This window comes from Telmatherina bonti (genome assembly GCF_933228915.1).
Source record: "Telmatherina bonti genome assembly, chromosome: 24".
Taxonomy (NCBI): Eukaryota; Metazoa; Chordata; class Actinopteri; order Atheriniformes; family Telmatherinidae; genus Telmatherina; species Telmatherina bonti.
This window is the reverse complement of record NC_136633.1, coordinates 20,769,588-20,787,555: the sequence shown is the minus strand read 5'-3', so window position 1 is coordinate 20,787,555 and position 17,968 is coordinate 20,769,588. Positions and strand designations below refer to the sequence as shown.

General features: G+C 43.5%; 2 protein-coding genes across 4 annotated transcripts in view; one reads left to right on the top strand and one right to left on the bottom strand.

Annotated features, from left to right (window-relative positions):
* raph1b (Ras association (RalGDS/AF-6) and pleckstrin homology domains 1b) overlaps positions 1-11,471 on the top strand; it is a 48,781-nt gene extending 37,310 nt beyond the window's left edge. For both annotated transcript variants that reach the window (XM_079264164.1, XM_079264163.1), the window contains 10 exons: positions 2,121-2,198; positions 3,973-4,132; positions 4,213-4,334; positions 4,609-4,674; positions 4,759-4,902; positions 5,320-5,430; positions 5,537-5,635; positions 5,772-5,892; positions 6,936-7,072; positions 7,175-11,471. In XM_079264164.1, coding sequence (XP_079120290.1) covers positions 2,121-2,198; positions 3,973-4,132; positions 4,213-4,334; positions 4,609-4,674; positions 4,759-4,902; positions 5,320-5,430; positions 5,537-5,635; positions 5,772-5,892; positions 6,936-7,072; positions 7,175-9,652 — 3,516 coding nt within the window. In that variant the 3' untranslated portion in view covers positions 9,653-11,471. The remainder of the gene's footprint in view (positions 1-2,120; positions 2,199-3,972; positions 4,133-4,212; positions 4,335-4,608; positions 4,675-4,758; positions 4,903-5,319; positions 5,431-5,536; positions 5,636-5,771; positions 5,893-6,935; positions 7,073-7,174) is intronic.
* Positions 11,472-13,854: 2,383 nt separating this feature from the next.
* alg11 (ALG11 alpha-1,2-mannosyltransferase) lies at positions 13,855-16,826 on the bottom strand (the record flags this gene model as incomplete). Of its 2 annotated transcripts, none has more annotated exons than XM_079263661.1 (5): positions 13,855-14,256; positions 14,343-14,890; positions 14,975-15,346; positions 15,451-15,672; positions 16,780-16,826. In XM_079263661.1, the coding sequence occupies 5 exons, from the start codon at positions 16,824-16,826 to the stop codon at positions 13,973-13,975; spliced, it is 1,473 nt and encodes a 490-aa protein (XP_079119787.1). In that variant the 3' UTR covers positions 13,855-13,972. The 2 variants fall into 2 exon arrangements, with proteins under 2 accessions (XP_079119787.1, XP_079119788.1); XM_079263662.1 differs by having other exon boundaries at positions 15,451-15,585.
* Positions 16,827-17,968: the final 1,142 nt, after the last annotated feature.

Genomic DNA, 17,968 nt, shown 5'->3' with positions numbered 1-17,968 from the left:
GCAATTCAACCCATGTGGAGGACTTTAAGCTGAACACCTGGAATATCCAATCTTTCTAGATCACAAGCTGGTCTTTTTTCTACACATCTTGTTCATCATACGAAATGGATCACTTCAACATGTCCTCAATTTCTCCATGAGCTTGTAAGTGACTCTTCGTATTTGAGGCAGGTGAAGCAACAAAACGATGATGCTACATAAAAAAACTGTCTGATTTTATCAGATAAGCAAGGATTTACTGTGGAAACTTTTGCAATTTGAAGTAACAAGCTAAAAAAAAAAACACTAAAAACTTGAATATATTCTAAATTTACAAAGTTTTCAAGAATTCCTTTTTTGTTTCCGTCTTTCTTTTACAAAACAGATAAATTCATTGTTTCCGGGCCATTCCTGGTTTCTATGTCTGCAGAAAGCTTTGTAATAGTATTTTAAAGCAGGGAGAGGCGAGAATGCTTGCAGTGTGAGGGGGAGATGTCAGCGTTTACGCTTCCACAAGCAGGCGAGCCGCAGTCGCTCGGACTTGCAACTTGGAAAACTCGATGTGCGCAGGATGTCTAAGAACGAGCAAGGCGGGGAGATAGTGGAAAGACATCAAAAGGCGAGGGTGCCAAGATTTTTTTTTCTTTTCTTCCCAGCAGGCAGAAGCGCCTTTAAAATTGCAAGTGGTGTGACTGAGTGTGAAAGTGGGAAAGAAAAATGTCTGTGGGATCAGAGTAAAGTCTACTAAAGAGCAGGGCGTAAGTGTCGTGTGAGGGAGGAGGAATAATAGAGGGGTCATTTTTGTGGTTAAACCTACAGTGCGACTCTGAGCTGGGATCTACCCTGACCTCGCAGCTCCATGTCTTACTCACACACTCACACTTGACTGACTAAAAGCCAAGCCGAGTCTTTAGTTTTTATTGCATTAATGTGTGTGTGCTTTGAAGTTGGTCATGTGGAAAAGGTAGTCTGGGTCAAAGGAGGGAGGAAGGGGGGGGGGGGGGTGTTTCTAGAGATAAGAGGCTTGGAAAGCAGTTGTAAATACCCCTCACCCCCCTTCTGTCTGAACACACAAATCTCTACGTGCACGTGACTTCAAATATTCAGCACCCCGGCTTCTCATTCACCCCAAACACGACTCTCCATCTCTGCCACTTTTTAGCTCCAGGGCCTTTAGAAGTTACGGCCGTGCTGATTGGCTGAAGGGACTTGTGAAAGGTGCTCGCTGGTTGGCCGACCTTGAATCCTACTAGTTTAGTGGGGATTATGCTCCATCGATTGGGCACGCTCCCAAACCCCTGCTTCTGTTATGAAGCAGGGAGGAGGAGGGTGGGAGGGTGAAAAGGGGGAGGGGCGTCGTCCTTCTGAGTGTCTCACTTGGGGTTTTGTCAAATTCTACTCATCTCGGACGCACATGTGCTCGTGTCTGTTCAACCTGCGGCGTCTTCACCCGCAGCCTGACCGCGGTCGTCTTTGAACGCTGGAGGATGGAAGGATGAAGATCTGAGGCTCATGATGGGATAACTTAATCACAAAAGGCGGCGAATAGATTTTGCAACAATTTTTTTTGTCATTTTTAGCAAATAAAAACCTGCAGCTGGAGATTTTTCAGCTGATTTTTTTTGGGTGCTTGAAGTGAAAGACATAGATGCTCTCTGAACAGATCCTGCATTCCTCTGCAGCCTCTCGCCCTTTGGGGATCTTCTGCTATTGTTTCCCTGCTGCTGTTTAGCAGGATCAAAGACACCCGGTCCAGCTTGGTATGAATCCAGCATGAAACCATAAACTGCAAAATCGGAGCGCCATATTTGAGGGGGAACCCCGGACCGATGTCGCAACCACAGCGATTTAGAATTGCGGCTTTTGTTTGATTATTCACACTAGTTGTAAAAACACTCCCAACCTGTAGAATGGAGGTGATGGCATCTTGCTGGAGGGGGCAGGTAAGATGGGACGAAGATAGAACTACATTTGCACATGATATCTTCATGCCAGAGCGGCTGTTTGATGAGGTTGTGTGTGTGTGAGATGTCTTGGTTATGTGATGACAAGAATATGAGGCAATGATAAACCTTTTTTTTTCTTTTTTTTTTTTTAATGAGTGACAGCTGTGGTAACCTTGCTCCTGTGTGTCCATCTAGGAGGAGCAAGCCGCCAAGCTGAAGGCGGAGAAGATCCGAGTCGCCCTGGAGAAAATCAAGGAGGCACAGGTCAAAAAGGTAGCAGCCACGATTTTAACTTCCGACCTCAAGCATCTCCATCATAAAAAGCCCTGGTGACTTATATAACGCTGGCTGTCTTGTCAGATTCGCGGCACGCCGCGTTTCTTTGTGAACTTCATTCACAGAGAGGCGGCGACGCGCAGAGAAAAATAGGTCATTGCAGTGTTTGATTATGAGTGTATCTGCTGGGGAGGGAGCAAGGAGACGGGGCTTCTGGAAAAGATGGGGTGAGCATCATGAGACAATGCAGATGCTTTCTAGACGTTATCGTCCCCCAGTCGGACCAAGAAGGCGCTGATGTCTGGTGGAACACTGGGGCTCCTGTGAAAGCCATGGTGTAGGCACGTCTCATCTCTTTTGCTTGTGAATAAACTGACTATGTTTGAGAATGGTTTGCTCTTTTAAATGGAGTGAATGGCTGAAGCTCAACAGTGTTTCATTGAACTGGGATTGACTAAGCAAGTACCACCCAGCAAGATAAAGCATGCTGGTCCAGCTGCAACATGACAAGACCATTACAAGATGTTGGGGTCTTCCTTTTTGAGAAATGTAGGTCAGACTATACATGTCTGAGACACTTTGCATTTATTGATTTGAGTTTCAGATAGTGAGTGAGGAGACAAACATATTGGAGGTTTTATTAGATTTCCTAGCAGGACGGGTCTTAAGTGGGCTGCGGTCCAGCGATGCTGGACTGGGTTTGGCTCCAACATTCGTCACATTCAGATTAGTTGAAGCTCACTTGTTATGGAGGACCTGTGGTTGCTTATTATCTTAGAGCCCTACGTACGCCAAACTGTGACCTCATTTTTCATTTTTAATATTTGAAGAAAAGCTTTACAAGCACGTGAGCAGACTTGTTCCAGCACTCAAGTCAGACATGAAGTAGTTTAGAGCAGCTCGGAGGTAAAACCTGGCTCACCAGAGGGTTCAGTATGGCCCGTGGGATGGATGTGGGACATGTGAAGACGGCATTCAGAGCTATAATTGTAATAAAAGTAAGAGTGTATACTAATTTTTCCACATAAGGTTGCTTTTTTTATGTTTAAATGTAAAACATTTTACAAGGCAGGTGGATAACATCTTCTATATTTTATGTCTTTTTTTCCCAAATATAAGTCTTTCTTTAGTTTATATTAGGAGGTGAGCCACCTCAAGTAGTCAGAATTACTACACAGATGTACAAATATACAGATGTATACATTAAATAAACAACCTGTAGCTATTGAAAAGCTCCTATAATCATAATGTAAATTACACTATTTTTTGGTTTTAAATTTTTTTTAAAACAAGTAAATAAGTAAAATCTAATAATAATGTAAAATAAATGTAAATCAATCAATTTAAATAATATGCATACAAGCACACTTTCATTTTTATGTGATTTGACTTCTGGAAAATATGTATTTATAAAAGCGAATTAATTTTTTAAAATATATGATAAAAGGCCAAATAAGTTACACACTGTACCTTTAAGGGATAGTGTGTGAAATTTAAACATATTTAAGGTTTGCTTTTACTTCTTTGTTTCAATCTAAAGGAAAAATTTGGAGTTATTATTGTTTATATGTAACTATACTGTAATTTTACTGGTCCAGCCCACTTCAAACCCAGTTGCACTGTATGTGCTCCCTGATTTTCAAGGTTTTTATTTAAATCAGTCATCTGTTCGAGTTATTCTATCATAATAAATCCTATCTGCTGATGTCTTTGTCTTTGCTGAGAAAAATAATCCCATCATCAGTCAGTTCTTGCTCTCGGTCTGCTTCAGTTGGTGATCAGGGTTCACATGTCAGACGAAAGCTCCAAGACCATGATGGTGGACGAGCGGCAGACGGTCAGGCAGGTGCTGGACAGCCTGCTGGATAAGTCGCACTGCGGCTACAGCCCTGACTGGTCCCTTGTGGAAACCATCACCGAGCTACAGATGGGTAAGGCACCTGCCATCTGCGGTCACCATTTCTAACTTCATCATCCTGTCATCACCGGTCCTCCTCTTTCTCTTCCTCAGAGCGCATCTTCGAGGACCACGAGAACTTGGTGGAGAACCTGTTAAACTGGACCCGCGACAGCCACAACAAGCTCATGTTCATCGAACGCATCGAGAAATACGCTCTTTTCAAGAACCCTCAGGTAACTGTCTATTAACCAGCTGACGTAGTCGCCAGAGCGACGGTAGGTTATCTTCTCGGTGTGACTTCAGCGCGGAAACGCTCACAGCGCATGCTATACACACATTGTTTATGGATGCTGAGCCTGCAGAGAGTTGCAGGGCTGGAAGTAGGTCAAAGCTATAAAGCGAGTAAAGGTGAATAATTTATTTAACATAAGACGAGGTACGCTGCCAGCTTTACCCCCCCCCCCGCCGTCCTTCACTCACTTCCCTGTTCCTTTCAATCACTTACAGAACTATTTGTTGGGGCGGAAGGAGGCATCAGAGATGGCTGATCGGAATAAAGAAGCTTTGTTAGAGGTTTGTGCAAAAGCACACGCGTCGTTATCATTTTAGCTGATCGGGAGCATCATGTGGAGTTATTTATTTCATGTTTTTGTTCAGGAATGTTTCTGTGGTGGCTCTGTGTCTGTGCCAGAGATGGAGGGAGTCCTGTGGCTCAAAGAGGATGGAAAGAAGTCATGGAAGAAGAGATACTTCCTCCTCAGAGCTTCGGGGATCTATTATGTCCCTAAAGGCAAAGCTAAGGTCAGTGAAGACACGCTGCTCAGACTAAATGAAGACGTGGGTTTATGAGAACCAGATCCACATAATCTGCTCTGTGGTATTTCCTGTTTTGTGCGAGATCACTTTGAAGACCAGACACGGAAAAACATGTCTTCTTTGCACATGTGTTTTATTTTTTAGCATTGTCACCCTCCTACGGCCTGCTCAAGCACTAGATAAAGCCCTTTACATTTAACTTAGATGTGTAGTTATCCTCAAAGCGTGCATACATACAACCTAAACTTCCCAGGGACTTGGATCCTTTTAAACATAATTATTTAAAGCAAATCTCGAGCATATGCTGCTTTCATGAATGCATGTGCTCATTTCTGCTCAACATTTTTTTTAAAAGATTAATTTCTTGTGCATTTTAAGCCCAACAAGTCTCCATCTCTGCAGGCCTCCAGAGACCTTGTGTGCTTTCTGCAGTTGGACCATGTTAACGTGTATTACGGTCAGGACTATCGCAGCAAATATAAGGCTCCTACAGACTACTGCTTGGCCCTGAAGGTGGATCTCTCTGTCTAAATCTGCTTCTGAGTGGTTTAAACTTTATTCTCATGCGAGGAGCTTGGATAAGTCAAGATAAAAATGCTATGCTTATTGTGCTTTACAGCATCCACAAATCCAGAAGAAGTCCCAGTATATCAAGTATCTTTGCTGTGATGATGTGAGGACCCTCCACCAGTGGGTGAATGGAATTCGCATTGCAAAGGTGGGTCCTCAAGACTAAAAAAAAAAAAAAAAAAAAAAACCAAACTTGTAATTTCAATAAAATTAGGCATAAATGTTGATTTAATTCATTCTTTGCTGTAATATTTCCCCACCTTTATGTTTTTTGGTCTGTCTAGTATGGTAAGCAGTTATACATGAACTACCAGGAAGCCATGAAGAGGACAGAAGCAGCCTACGATTGGTCGTCTCTTTCAACCTCCAGCATTCGATCAGGCTCCAGCTCTGCCAGCATAACCGGTTAGCTCGTTTTTCTCATCAGAGGCTTTACGAAGGCGTCTCTGCAGAACCCATGTTGATCTTATTTAGCTGTAAGATGTCATTAGCAACAACGTCTTGCATGCATCCATCCATCCAATACTTGCTTGATTAAATAGAAGCTCATAAATGGCTGAAACCGATCCAAGTTGCAGCTGTTAGCATTACGCCCAGAACAGGTTGTCAGCCCATCACATGGCCACTTGTCTGTCATTGTAAGTAGAAAACCCCTTAAAACAAGACCACTAATATCCATCCCAAAACACTTCTCCCTTTCTGAAGTGTAAATGTTTGCTGGTTGGAGAGATCACTGGTGTGACATTGGCATCAGTATCCTCAGGATAACTTGCCACCATTTTTGAGTTGTTTTTTTTGGGGTTTTTTTTTTTACTTAATAAAGGACATTATCCAAGCATTTCACCACTCATTTAAAGACTTTTCTTTTGTCTAGCCTAGAATTTTGTTCTTGTTTCAGGACATCTTACCAGGTGTTATTATCTTACTGCACTGACAAATTATTTTACTTGATTTTAAGTCTAAATCTTCTCAAGTTGAGCGTTTTTCCTTATGTTAAGAGTTAATTTTGCAGACGTGCTTGCCAACTCAATCTATTGGTTTCCTTATATAGGCTAATATGAATTGGCTTTCATTATGTTTTTTTTTTTTGTTTGTAAAGCGAATTGAGATGGCATTGCCATGATTTGACGCTATTATAAATAAAGTTGAATTGAATTGAATCTAAGCTAAGCTACAGAACTACGTAGCAGCAGTGCGGTGTTATTAAATATTATTTTATGGTGTAGTCTGCTAGTTAACATTCACGGCACATCCCATTCCTTTTGCGCTCTGCTTTCTGACAGCTTAACTATCCTTGCTTTTCAACACACGCTGCAACAAATCTGCAGCCATGTTTTGCCACAAATTTAAATTTTCAACTCTCACATGCATCCTTCAGAGAGCTCTACTTGCCACCCAGACTTGTGTGGCTAATGTGCACTGTAGTAAGGTTTTATGTGTTCTTTCAGAGTCCCATTCGAATCATTCAGGACACTCAGACAGTGGGGTGGACACAGCCTCCTCTCATGGCCGGTCCCAAAGCGTGGTGAGCTCCATTTTCTCTGAGGCTTGGAAGAGAGGGACACAGATGGAGGAAAACTCCAAGGTAAGACTTTTTAGCTTCTGTTATTCTCACACAAATAGCATGTAATGTAGTTTGCTGAGGTGAGTTTTGTTTTTTTTTGTTTTTTTTTTTATTCCTCGTCAGATGAGAAATGAGGCATCCCGGAGTGGTACGCTGCCACATTCTCACAGCCACCGGCACCACAGCCAGCATTCGGTTGACCACCCAGCCCTCACACCACCTCCACAGCTTCAGGCACAGCCTCAGCAAACATCAGTGCAACCTCAGCCTCCACCCCAGCCACAGTACCAGCCTCCTCAGCCTCCATCTCCTCAACAGACCCCGTATCCTCCACCGCCAGCCTCGCCACCGGAGACCCTCCAGTCTCTGCAGCACCAACAACAGACTATGGGCAGCTACAACCATATGCCGCTGGAGCAGGAGCAGCAGGAGCTGGTTCCTGTCCCAACACCACCTCCACCGCCACCCCCACCACCTCCTCCTCCTCCTCCACCCCCAGTTCAAATGCTGTCACACCATTCCCCAGCTCCCATGTACAAGTACAGCACCATCACCAGGCTGCAGAACCAGAAGCCTTTCCAGACCAACCACAAGCTTCCCAGTCACCTCCCAGCTACAGCTCAGCAAGTCCTGCCCACCGGTCCCCCGCCTCCCCCAACGCAGGTCATCAAACCCAATGTCAATCACATCGCCGCAAGGACTAACGTCCCCCCTCCACCTCCACCTCCTCCACCATCCATGCCAACGCCTGGGTCGGCCATGGCTGTGTTGAGAATGGGACCACCTAGTCCGGCTACACCGCCTTCGTTCATCCCCCCGCCTCCCGCTGCACCACCTGCTCCACTTAGCAATGGTGTTGCATTTCCACCGCCTCCCCCTCCTCCTCCTCCTCCACCAGCTCCCATGACTCAGCCCATGTTCGCCAACGGACTGAAGCAGGCGCTGAAGGAGCGCTTCCCCAGCCCTCCGCGAGACCTCCTGTCTCCAAACGGAGCCCTTGAAGATTCACCTCCACCTGCCCCAGCTCCAACACCCCCTCCTCCTCCACCTCCACCTCCACCGCCACCCCCTCCTCCCCCCCAACAGTTCCCACTCTCAGCCCAGTTTCCACCTCCTCCTGGACCCCCACCTGCACCACCTAAAACCTTCACTCCTGGCTTTGCTCCTCACACTGCCCCCAAACCCATGTCCCCAGTTTCCCCATTCCCTCCTGCGCCACCTCCTGCTGCAATGGGTGGCCCAACTCCCCCACCACCACCACCCCCACCTCCTCCACCCTCTGCACCTGCACCCATCAAGAAGCAGTTCAGCCTCCAGGCGGGACCCACGTCGAGCCACCCCCCACCGACTCTGCCCAAGCAGCATAGCTTGTCCAAACCAACAACTATCACCACAGGAGCTCCTCCTGCCATGTCTTTGGTGAAGCAACTGGCAAGTCAGTTTCCAGGCGCCCCCTCCCAGGTAGCGAATCACACAGAGACCCCCAAAGCCCCCCTCTCCCCACCCGCAGTAAAAACCAAACCGAAATGGCAACCTTGTGGTAGTCAGCAGCTTCAATCTGCAGAGTTTCCTCCTCCTCCAGACAGCAACCATGGCTTCCCCGCGCCTCCTCCTCCACCGCCACCTCCCACAGCACCCATCACTGGCCCAACGCCACCTCCTCCACCACTGCCTCCTGGAAATCTGGGCTCCCCCATTAGGAGGTCCCCCTCTGGCTCCTCCAATTTCATGGTCAAGAAACCTCCCCCGACCCCTCAGAGGAACTCCAGCATCAAGTCCAACACCTCCGACTCTTATGAGGAATCTAGGAGAAATTTGCTCAGCAAATTTGCTCCTCAAAGCAATTCCACCCCTTCTTCCCCATGTCCCCCCTCATACTCAAATGGATCCCCTTTAAAGGACCCCTCAAATGGACCACCTGCTCCCCCTAAACCAGGAAAGCTCAACTTGTCTAACCTCCCTTTGGCACTACAGGCCAAAGTGAGTCAAGCCAAGCAGTCAAGTGGTGATTTTCCTTCTCCACCACCTGAGTGCGCCTATTTTCCACCTCCTCCTCCAGCCTCTGAGCTCTTCCCACCTCCACCACCCCCTGGTAATGAGACCCACAGCGGAGGACCCCCAAGGGTAGCTGTGGTGAACCCGCAACCGCAGGCTCCCCCTCCTCCACCGCCCGTTTCCCTTGTTAGTAACTCAACATGGGGAAAGAGCTCACTGAAAAAGACTCCTCCACCCACGCTGGTGCGACGTAGTAACAACACCCCTGATCCTCCCCCAGTCTCACCGCCTCCGCCCACTTCCCCAAAGGGTAGCTCAGGCCAACCCAACTTCCTTGAGGATCTCAACCGGACTCTGAAGCGAAAGTCGGTGGGTCGGCAGGGATCGGCCAACTCCGCAGGCAAGCTGGACCCTGCCGGGACAATGGATGACATGGCTCTTCCTCCACCACCCCCAGAGCTGCTCCTGGACCAAGGAAAGCAAAGCAACGGAGGAAATGGCGGCTACATGTCCGGAAACATCTCAGGCTATGCAACGCTACGACGAGGACCCCCACCAGCGCCTCCTAAACGGGGGGATGCCACCAAACTTACTGGAGAGTGTTGAACTCGGAAGTGAAGATAGATGAGCAGATCCAGAAAGAACGAACTTGTCATACTCTTTTGGGACCGTATATGTACAAAACGCTGGAACAGGCCATTTTTTTTTAAACATGCTAGGCATTTTAGATCAGTGGGTATGTTATACTGGGGATAGTCCAGACTGGAGCTGGTAAGTTTGACATCACAGGACGCTTAAAATGGTCTTACTTTTCTGTGATTACCCAAACTCTCCAGACTGTATAAAAGTACCCTTTATGGTAAATACGACGCATCTGGTACACCAAGATTTAAATCAGTACTATTAGGAATTGTGCAAATATTACTGGATCCAGGTCTGAGCCAAATCCTGCATTTGTAACCTTGACACTTCTGTGCCACGTACTGGAGACAAAAAAAAACAAAAAAACATGATGAAACAAAACCACATCAGGATCTGTCTGCATCGATACTGCATGGACCACATGTGATGACAAGCTGCAGAACATGAAGCTGTCCCGGTGTGTGTATGCATGTGTGTGTGTGAGAGCGAGAAAGGGAGACGACTGAATATGCATGCATGCATTGTGTGCATGCATGCACGTATGTGTGATTACATGGTGAAGTAGTTAGCCATTAGTGAAGGCCTTTGTGGAACAAGGATTGTTTGGTTTGCATTTTTTTATTGAAATTATTTAAAGGAAGGACTTTCTTATAAGTGTCTTTTTAATAGCCGGGGGACGGTCTCGAGAGGTTGGGAAGGTTTGGGCTCGATGGAATGTACATGCGAGGTGTTTTTGAAAGCATTTGAACCGCACACACAAAGGCAATGGCTCAGTAATCCAAATATTATCTGCTAAATTATGTATTTCTAGACTGTTGAACCACTTGGCAAATGCAAAGCAGAAGGAAGCCTTATCCCCAAAGTCTAGCACAGTGGTCAAAACAGAAAAGGAGATATCTCCCAAAGGCTTCCAAAGAGGCTAGACTGCAACTGGAACAAAAAAAATAGACACAAAAAAACTGTTTTCTTTTCATTTTACTAAATACAAATCTTGTAATAGACTTGTTTGAATAGAAGGGAGGCCTATGGTGGTGTATCTTCGTGGACTGTGTGAGTTTTCCTGTGTGTTGGCTTGATTTTTGGACCTTATCCTTCAATTTGTATCTGTACAGTTGCAGCTGCTGCTCAGTTACCGTCGGGTCACCCGCCGCCTTCTTAAACCACACGGTGTCAACATCCAGGAAGTAGAAAATACAGGATTCTCATCTCGTCTACGCACGGTGACCCTGTTGAGGGAGATGCATTTGTCCAGTTAATGTACAGAGCATTAAATCATCATATAGTTGATACCATATCATTTGGCTTGCATTAGACTGAATGTGCTTTCAACTCTTGTCTTGTTTCTTCATGGTGCCATTGTTGCTTCAGCCCTTTGTACACAAGAACAGCTGATTTTTTTTTTGTATCTCCAAAGTCAAGCATGAAGGGTTTTCATGTCTAGCAGCAATGCTTTTGTTTCTAAGGTGCTAGTGCTGTCCTTTAAGTAACCCATTCTCAACATATCCTTGTGTGCCAGGATGACATATCATTAATATTTCACACCATTTAAACTGATGTTAAATGGGCTTTAGAGCAGGAAGAAACCAATACAGTTCCCCTCAAGGCTTATTAAACATGCTATTCATTTGTCCTACTCAGCTATAACGGTTTAACTACACTTGAGGACAGTGTATCTCGTCTTATAACACAATAGCCTTTACAGGATGTTTGCTGCAGTACATTATGTAAGTTATTGATGTGCTGATGTGAACACGTGGGGCCAAATGAAGTGAAGAAAAAATAAGGTTGCAGACTGAATAAATGTGTCCTCTTGCATTTAAACTGAAAAATCACAATATAAATGTCCAAACCAGACCTCAGCTTGTCTCAGAGTCTTATTTATTTACATTTAAGCACAACCACTTTAAAAAGGACCACAGTGGTTGAAATTTAAGAGCCTTTATTCCTGCAATTTGTGGTTCTCCCCCGCCCTCTAGTGGTGATAGTAGGAAGAAAAGAGATGTACAGGACATGTGGAATATTTTATTTCAAGTTTGCCAAATGCATCCAAAGGGGAAGTTCACATCAGGAAGTTGTCGAAAGTGTCTCCTCTTGGTTGGACGAGCCTTGTCTGCGAGTGGCGGGAACGGCCCGGCTGGACGGAGATCGCAGGATCTGTCAAACGTTTCACCATGAAGCAAAAAGCCAGAAAGTTGGGCATATAAAAGCTTAAAATGCATTTACCTCTGCTTACAAGAGGGACATTTAACTTCTGCCTTGATCTTAAGAACACCTGTGGAGTCAATGCCTTCAGATTATTGATTTAAGTTGTGTAAAACAAGCTTTTGTTTAACATTTTCATTTAGAACAGCATCCAAATAAGTCGAATTTTTTTTTATCCTTACCTCCTCGCTTGATTCTGAGCTGGAGCTGCTGTCATGGCCACATCTGACAGACATCACTTGGTTGGAGGCGCCAGACACTCGTACCCGAGTGGAGCAGGAATAAGAGGGCTGGGGTAAAGGTGGGTTAAAATGAGAAGAGATTTCATCGCTGGAACAGATTTGATCATCATGTCTGTCTCAGAAAGTCATGCCAATGTAAACATTCGCCTGGAAAAGTCAGGTAACCTCTTAATGTGTTAAATGCTGCAGGATTATTTCTCTTTACTGAGTTGTATTTTTATACTTGTGCATTATTGTAAGGAATGAATTATGATGGTTTTGACTAAAATACTTTTAACGCCTCACCACAAAGATGCCAGGCCTGAAGGCACATGTCTGTGGGTCATCTCTGGCGGTCTTTGCGCACTCCGTTTCTTTGATGGCAAACATCATCAGCAGGTCAGCGGTGTTCAGACCCTGGGAAATAACCTGCCGTACATGTGGTGTTTATAAATCCACCAGTAACACCATCTAACTGCAGCTGAAAGCATCCAGCACAGCTACAGATTCATACAGCTTAAAGATGATGTGCACACTAACCCTTGTGATGGAGCCTCGAGTCGCTCGGAAAAGATGACTGACAGCATAAATAGAGTTGACCTCTGCCAAAGCAGCTCCGAGAGCCCCGTTCGCCATTGACTCAAGCTCAGAATTGTGCAGAGGGAGGCCTGAAAAGTGTGGGGAAAAGTCAGCCGGGTCTCATTTTGAAGGGATTAGTACAGAAAAGGCACTCACCTTCACATCGCAGAGACTGCAGCAAGGCAAATAGGAGCACAAGCGACTTCATCTTCAACAGCTCCAAAACTAAAAAGGGCCTCTGTCCTCCTTTTACCTTCAAATGTACTAAACTTTTGTCCTGGTAAACCTATGTACCGCCTCTTACACCCTATAACCCTTCTAAAAACAGATACCATATAAGTCTTATTTCCCGTGATGTCCCGGCATGCAGCTTCATCCAGCTGGTAATAACCTTTGTACAGCACTATTGATTCTAGACTGATGTCCTGGATTAAATAAGCATAAGAACTGAGATCCTAGATGTGCTGTAAATCCTCTCTAATGCTAAAAGTCCAAGCTGAGTTTGGCTCAATTAGCAGCCATTAGATCCTTAGAAATAAGCCTTGAAATACATTTTAATTATCAATATTCTGTATTTTCCTTTTCATGCATTCATTCCTGTTTCAGCATACGCTAAATATTTTTACTGGGTGAAAACTCTGGACTGCACCCGGACTAATGTACTGCAGGCCAGAAAGTGGTTTCTTCTAGTCTTTAATGTCTTTCATCTTCATTGTCTAAGTGGCTACATGTTTTACCAAACCCTTTTTTCAGCTTTGATCCTTGCATAATTTCTCTGGATTCCCTGATTTGGTTTGCAGAATAATAAACAGCAAAAACTAAGTTGCAGTTAAGAATTTTATAAACCATAAATGCATCAATAATCAACTAGCTTGAACACACTTGGCCCAATTCATTAAATCATCCTTATGAACACAAAAATGCTTTGACTTGTATTTTTATTACATTCATTCAATATCAAAAATACTTCAGTTTGTGCAAGTAGAGAATTCTCAGTCTTGTAAACAATAAATATGTTTGTTTTAGCATCTTTAGTCCCCTTATTACAGTATTTTTAGAACAAGATTAAACAGAGGCCTGCTTGTTTCCCGTTGACTACACACAACATGAACACAACTCTTACTAAGGAATGTATTCTACAGAAGTACAAACTCTAAACACACCATACAGTAGGATGAGCACAGCTTCATCAACTCCAGAACCTCTTCATCACTGTATCAGGATCTTTATGTAAATATAGATTCCTGGATGTGTTAGAAGCCACACATAAAGGTAGCTTCTCTCATCGTTCAAGTGTTCCCAACAGGGGCTCCATGGCGGCCAAGAAGCAGGCTTCAAATTCCTGCTCTGAGAAGCGCGCTACCGACTGGCGAGCATTCTGTCTGATCTGTAACCGAGTGGCTGGTGACAGAGACAGGATTTGCTCGATGGCTGCAGCGTAACTGTCCTCGTCATCAGCCAGGAATCCAGTCTGACCTCCCTCAAAAGGTATGACAATGTCCAGTTTGGGACCTCCAGACTTGTGGGCCAGGATTACCTTCCCTGCAGCCATACACTCCACAACTCCTGTAAGGAGAAAAGAAAGATGATGATGCACTTCTTGTTTACGTTAAAGAAAAAATTCTCAAAGTAGCATCAGACAGATTGATCACCTATTCCGAAGTGTTCGTTCCACATGGTATGCAGTCCGATAGTTGCTTCCCCCAGCTCCTTCTTCAGCTCATTGAAGGGTACATTCAGCTTAAACTCCACCCTGTCTACCACACCCAACTCCTGGCACAACCCCCTCAACATCAGGACCCTGTCCTCATCTTCCTGGTTCCTGCAACCACCAATCAGAACAAGCTTCAACCCCTCCCTCCTCCTATCCAACACCTTCTTGAAGGCTCTAATCTGCAGCCGGTGGTCCTTCTCGGGCCTGAACTGTCCGATGGAGACAATGGAGTGACACTTCTTGTCTCCGTCGTCTTCCAGCGGGATGTCCAAGAACGCGCTGACGTCGCAGGGCGGGTAGACCACGCTGGTGCGGTTGGGAGAACGCCACAGTGAGAGGACGTGATTCAGTGTCCAGGAGGAGTTGACCATAATGAGGTCGCTGCAGGAGCCAGCCATGCCATAAAGCAGAGCGAACAGGCAGTAGTAGACCACCTTGAAAGCACTCAGGAAGAGATTGTTAGAGATGAAGTCTGGGTTGTTGAACCTGGAACGTAAGCGAAAAAGCAGAAAATTCAGCGATGAATGCAATGAATTTTAAAAGTATTTACATCTTCCATTCAGTGATTACCTGGGGTTCCTCTCCCTCACTACAGAGAGCATGTCTGTGCTAATGGTGGGATAATGAACGTAGCTTCCCACACTGCAGCCTCCCAGGTAGCGAAACAGGGGCAAGGTGAAAGCATACCCCATGGAGTCAATGTAAATGTCCGGAACAAACTCTGTCAACGCCTCCCATCCCAGGATGATGGACCCCACACTTTGTCCCAGCAGGGTGAAATGTGGAAACAAGCCAGGCTCCACAAGTAGCCGGTGCCGCAGGAACACAAACTGAACCGGCCGGGGCAGCACGATGTTGAACCGACGTCTGGCTCCCTCCAGTATCTGCTGGCCTGTGACGCCTAAGTCACCTGTGTACACCACAAAGTTGATGTCTGCATACCTGCAGATATGTTAGCTAAGTTAGAGGGAAACTCAAGATTGCAAATTCTTCATAAAAGTCAATGTAACCTCAGTGCTAGACCTCAAGTCGTGGATCATTATTACCTGTTCTGTAGTGCCCTGATGGCGCACCAGAGCACCCTTTCTCCTCCCCCACCAGCGTTGCAGTAAGGATGGAAAAAGGCCACGTTGGGGTGACCATCTCTCGCCCGCCGGGCATTCCTGATGCTCTGCAGCCAAAAACGTATTGCCAGAACCAAAAGGATGAGGACAGCAAGCAACAGCACACAGAGAAACGCCAGCGGTAATAACAACATCCACAGCAACCTAAAAAAAAAAAACAGGAAGATGAAAGCGGTGAGAAATAAAGAAATTAGGGCTGTGACAATATGCTTTTGTGCCAATTCAATTCCGATTTTTTTGGGTGTCCATTCGATTTAAATTGCGATTCTCACAATTCTTTCATATTGCTAATTTTGGTAGATTAAAAACAAAATAAAAGGATAAAACTTTTTTTCTTGTAATTTTTCTTCATTTCAATGAGGAAAAAGCAACGCAGTAGTCAGACCATCATTCTGCTGCTATAATGCCCCAGAGGACAAGTAAAAAGATAAACAAAAAACAATAAAAGTGACAAATTTTTTATAGTGCATTCATTTTCTTTATTTGAAAAAAAAAAAATCAATTTTTAACAAAAAACATCTATTTTAAAATTGTGAAGAAAATAATCCAGATTTCCGATTTTTCGATTCGATTTTCCAAACCCCTAAAAGAAAATATGTTCACCATTTATTCTAGACCTTAATATAACATAGGTTAGGTACATCTATTAAAACTGTATTTACAGTCTATTTCTAGTCTTAGATCATCACTTAAAATATCACATACATGACTTTTTTAAGGATGTAAATTTTAATTTCTCAAATAAGGCTAACCATTAATAAACTGCAATGACTGCTTACTACTTTCTGTTTGTTTTAGGCCTTTCTGCTTTAAACTTTGTCAATACTTCAATTCCATATTCTTGATACGTGTAATCTGGATGTTATTGTAACCAAAGTGTAAGCAGATATTGTGGAAATTGTTCTTTAATTAATTTTTATAGCAAATAAATGATGTGACATGCTATGGGAATATCGTGAAGGATGCTCTGCTTTAGCAATATGTTAGTAGCTAGTATTTTAATGACGAGTTATATTGAGAAACAAAAACATTTTTGCATTTTTTTCCCATTATTACAGCCAGTAAATTAGCTTTGATTAAATTCAAATAAATAAATAAACTATATAAGTCATTCATCGTTTGTTTATTTTGGAATAAAATTCAAGGAGGAAAAACAGTAAGCTTTACCTCCTTGAGATAACTTAAGGAGATAAAATTAAAACATTGCTGACTGGCTGAAATGTTTTGTCGACCAAACAAATGTATTGTTACCTGATTAATTCACATAAACACAACACCAGCTCGTCGTGGGCCGACATCTTGCCAACAGAGCAGCATCAACACATCAATCTTCAATGAGTCATTCAGACAGCGGCCTACATTTATGTGGCGCCACCTACAGGCGAGGATGTATTACTGCACGGATTTTTAAAATTTATTTATTTATTTATTTAATTTTTATTTTGATTGATTAATCGAAGTCATATTCCATCAATCTGGCAATTTTTTTTTTTTTTTTTTTTTAAAGAAACTCATTTTCAGGAGCAGGCGTGTGTACGGAAGCAAAGAAAAAAAGCATTAGAGAATGCTGAACTAGTACATATAGACATACTTACATGTACAAATAATAATAATATTCATTAGTTAGGGCTTAAGTTGCAAATTGTACATTGTAAATAACTTGACAAGTTGTATAGCGTATTTACTTTTCAATAAGTTCTTTTTTTTATGATTTATTTATTAAAGATTGTACAAGAAGTCAGGTACAAACAGACAACAATAAAGAAAGTGACACTATTAGTGGTAGAGAGCTGTGTGAAACGGTACATGTCTCATAAAAAAAAAAAAAACAAAGAACAAAAACAAGAGGCAAAAATACAGTTATGAAAAACAGGATAGCACAACTTACAAGGCATATTAAAACAGCAAGGACATACAAATACAAGTATTAATTTTTTTAGCTTTTAGGTTCTTTTCAATAAGTTCAAGGCTTTGATATGGGAAAGGAGCTCATTATGAAATATGTTAAATCTGGGTTTTACCTTAATAAATCTGCATTTGTGTATATAAAATTTTGCAAGAATTAGCACATTGTGTATTGAAAAGTCCCATTCCTTGTTGTCCATCCCCACACCATAAGAGATGTCCGTTTGGGAGAACGGCTGGAGATGGATTTTGGTGTGCAGGCAGTCAAGTATGTCAGTCCAGAGAGCCTCAAAGAAAATACAATGACAATGATGTATTACTGCAATGACTTTCTTTTTTTTTTTACTCAACTCAACTCAACTCAACTTTATTTATAAAGCCCTTTAAAATAACCAGAGTTGAAACAAAGTGCTGTACACAAAATAAAAACAGAATAAAACAATTAAAATGCAAATAAATAACACAATAAAACAACAAGTCATACAAGGAATACAGAATTAAAACAATAAAACAAACTAAATAAATAGTAAGTAAA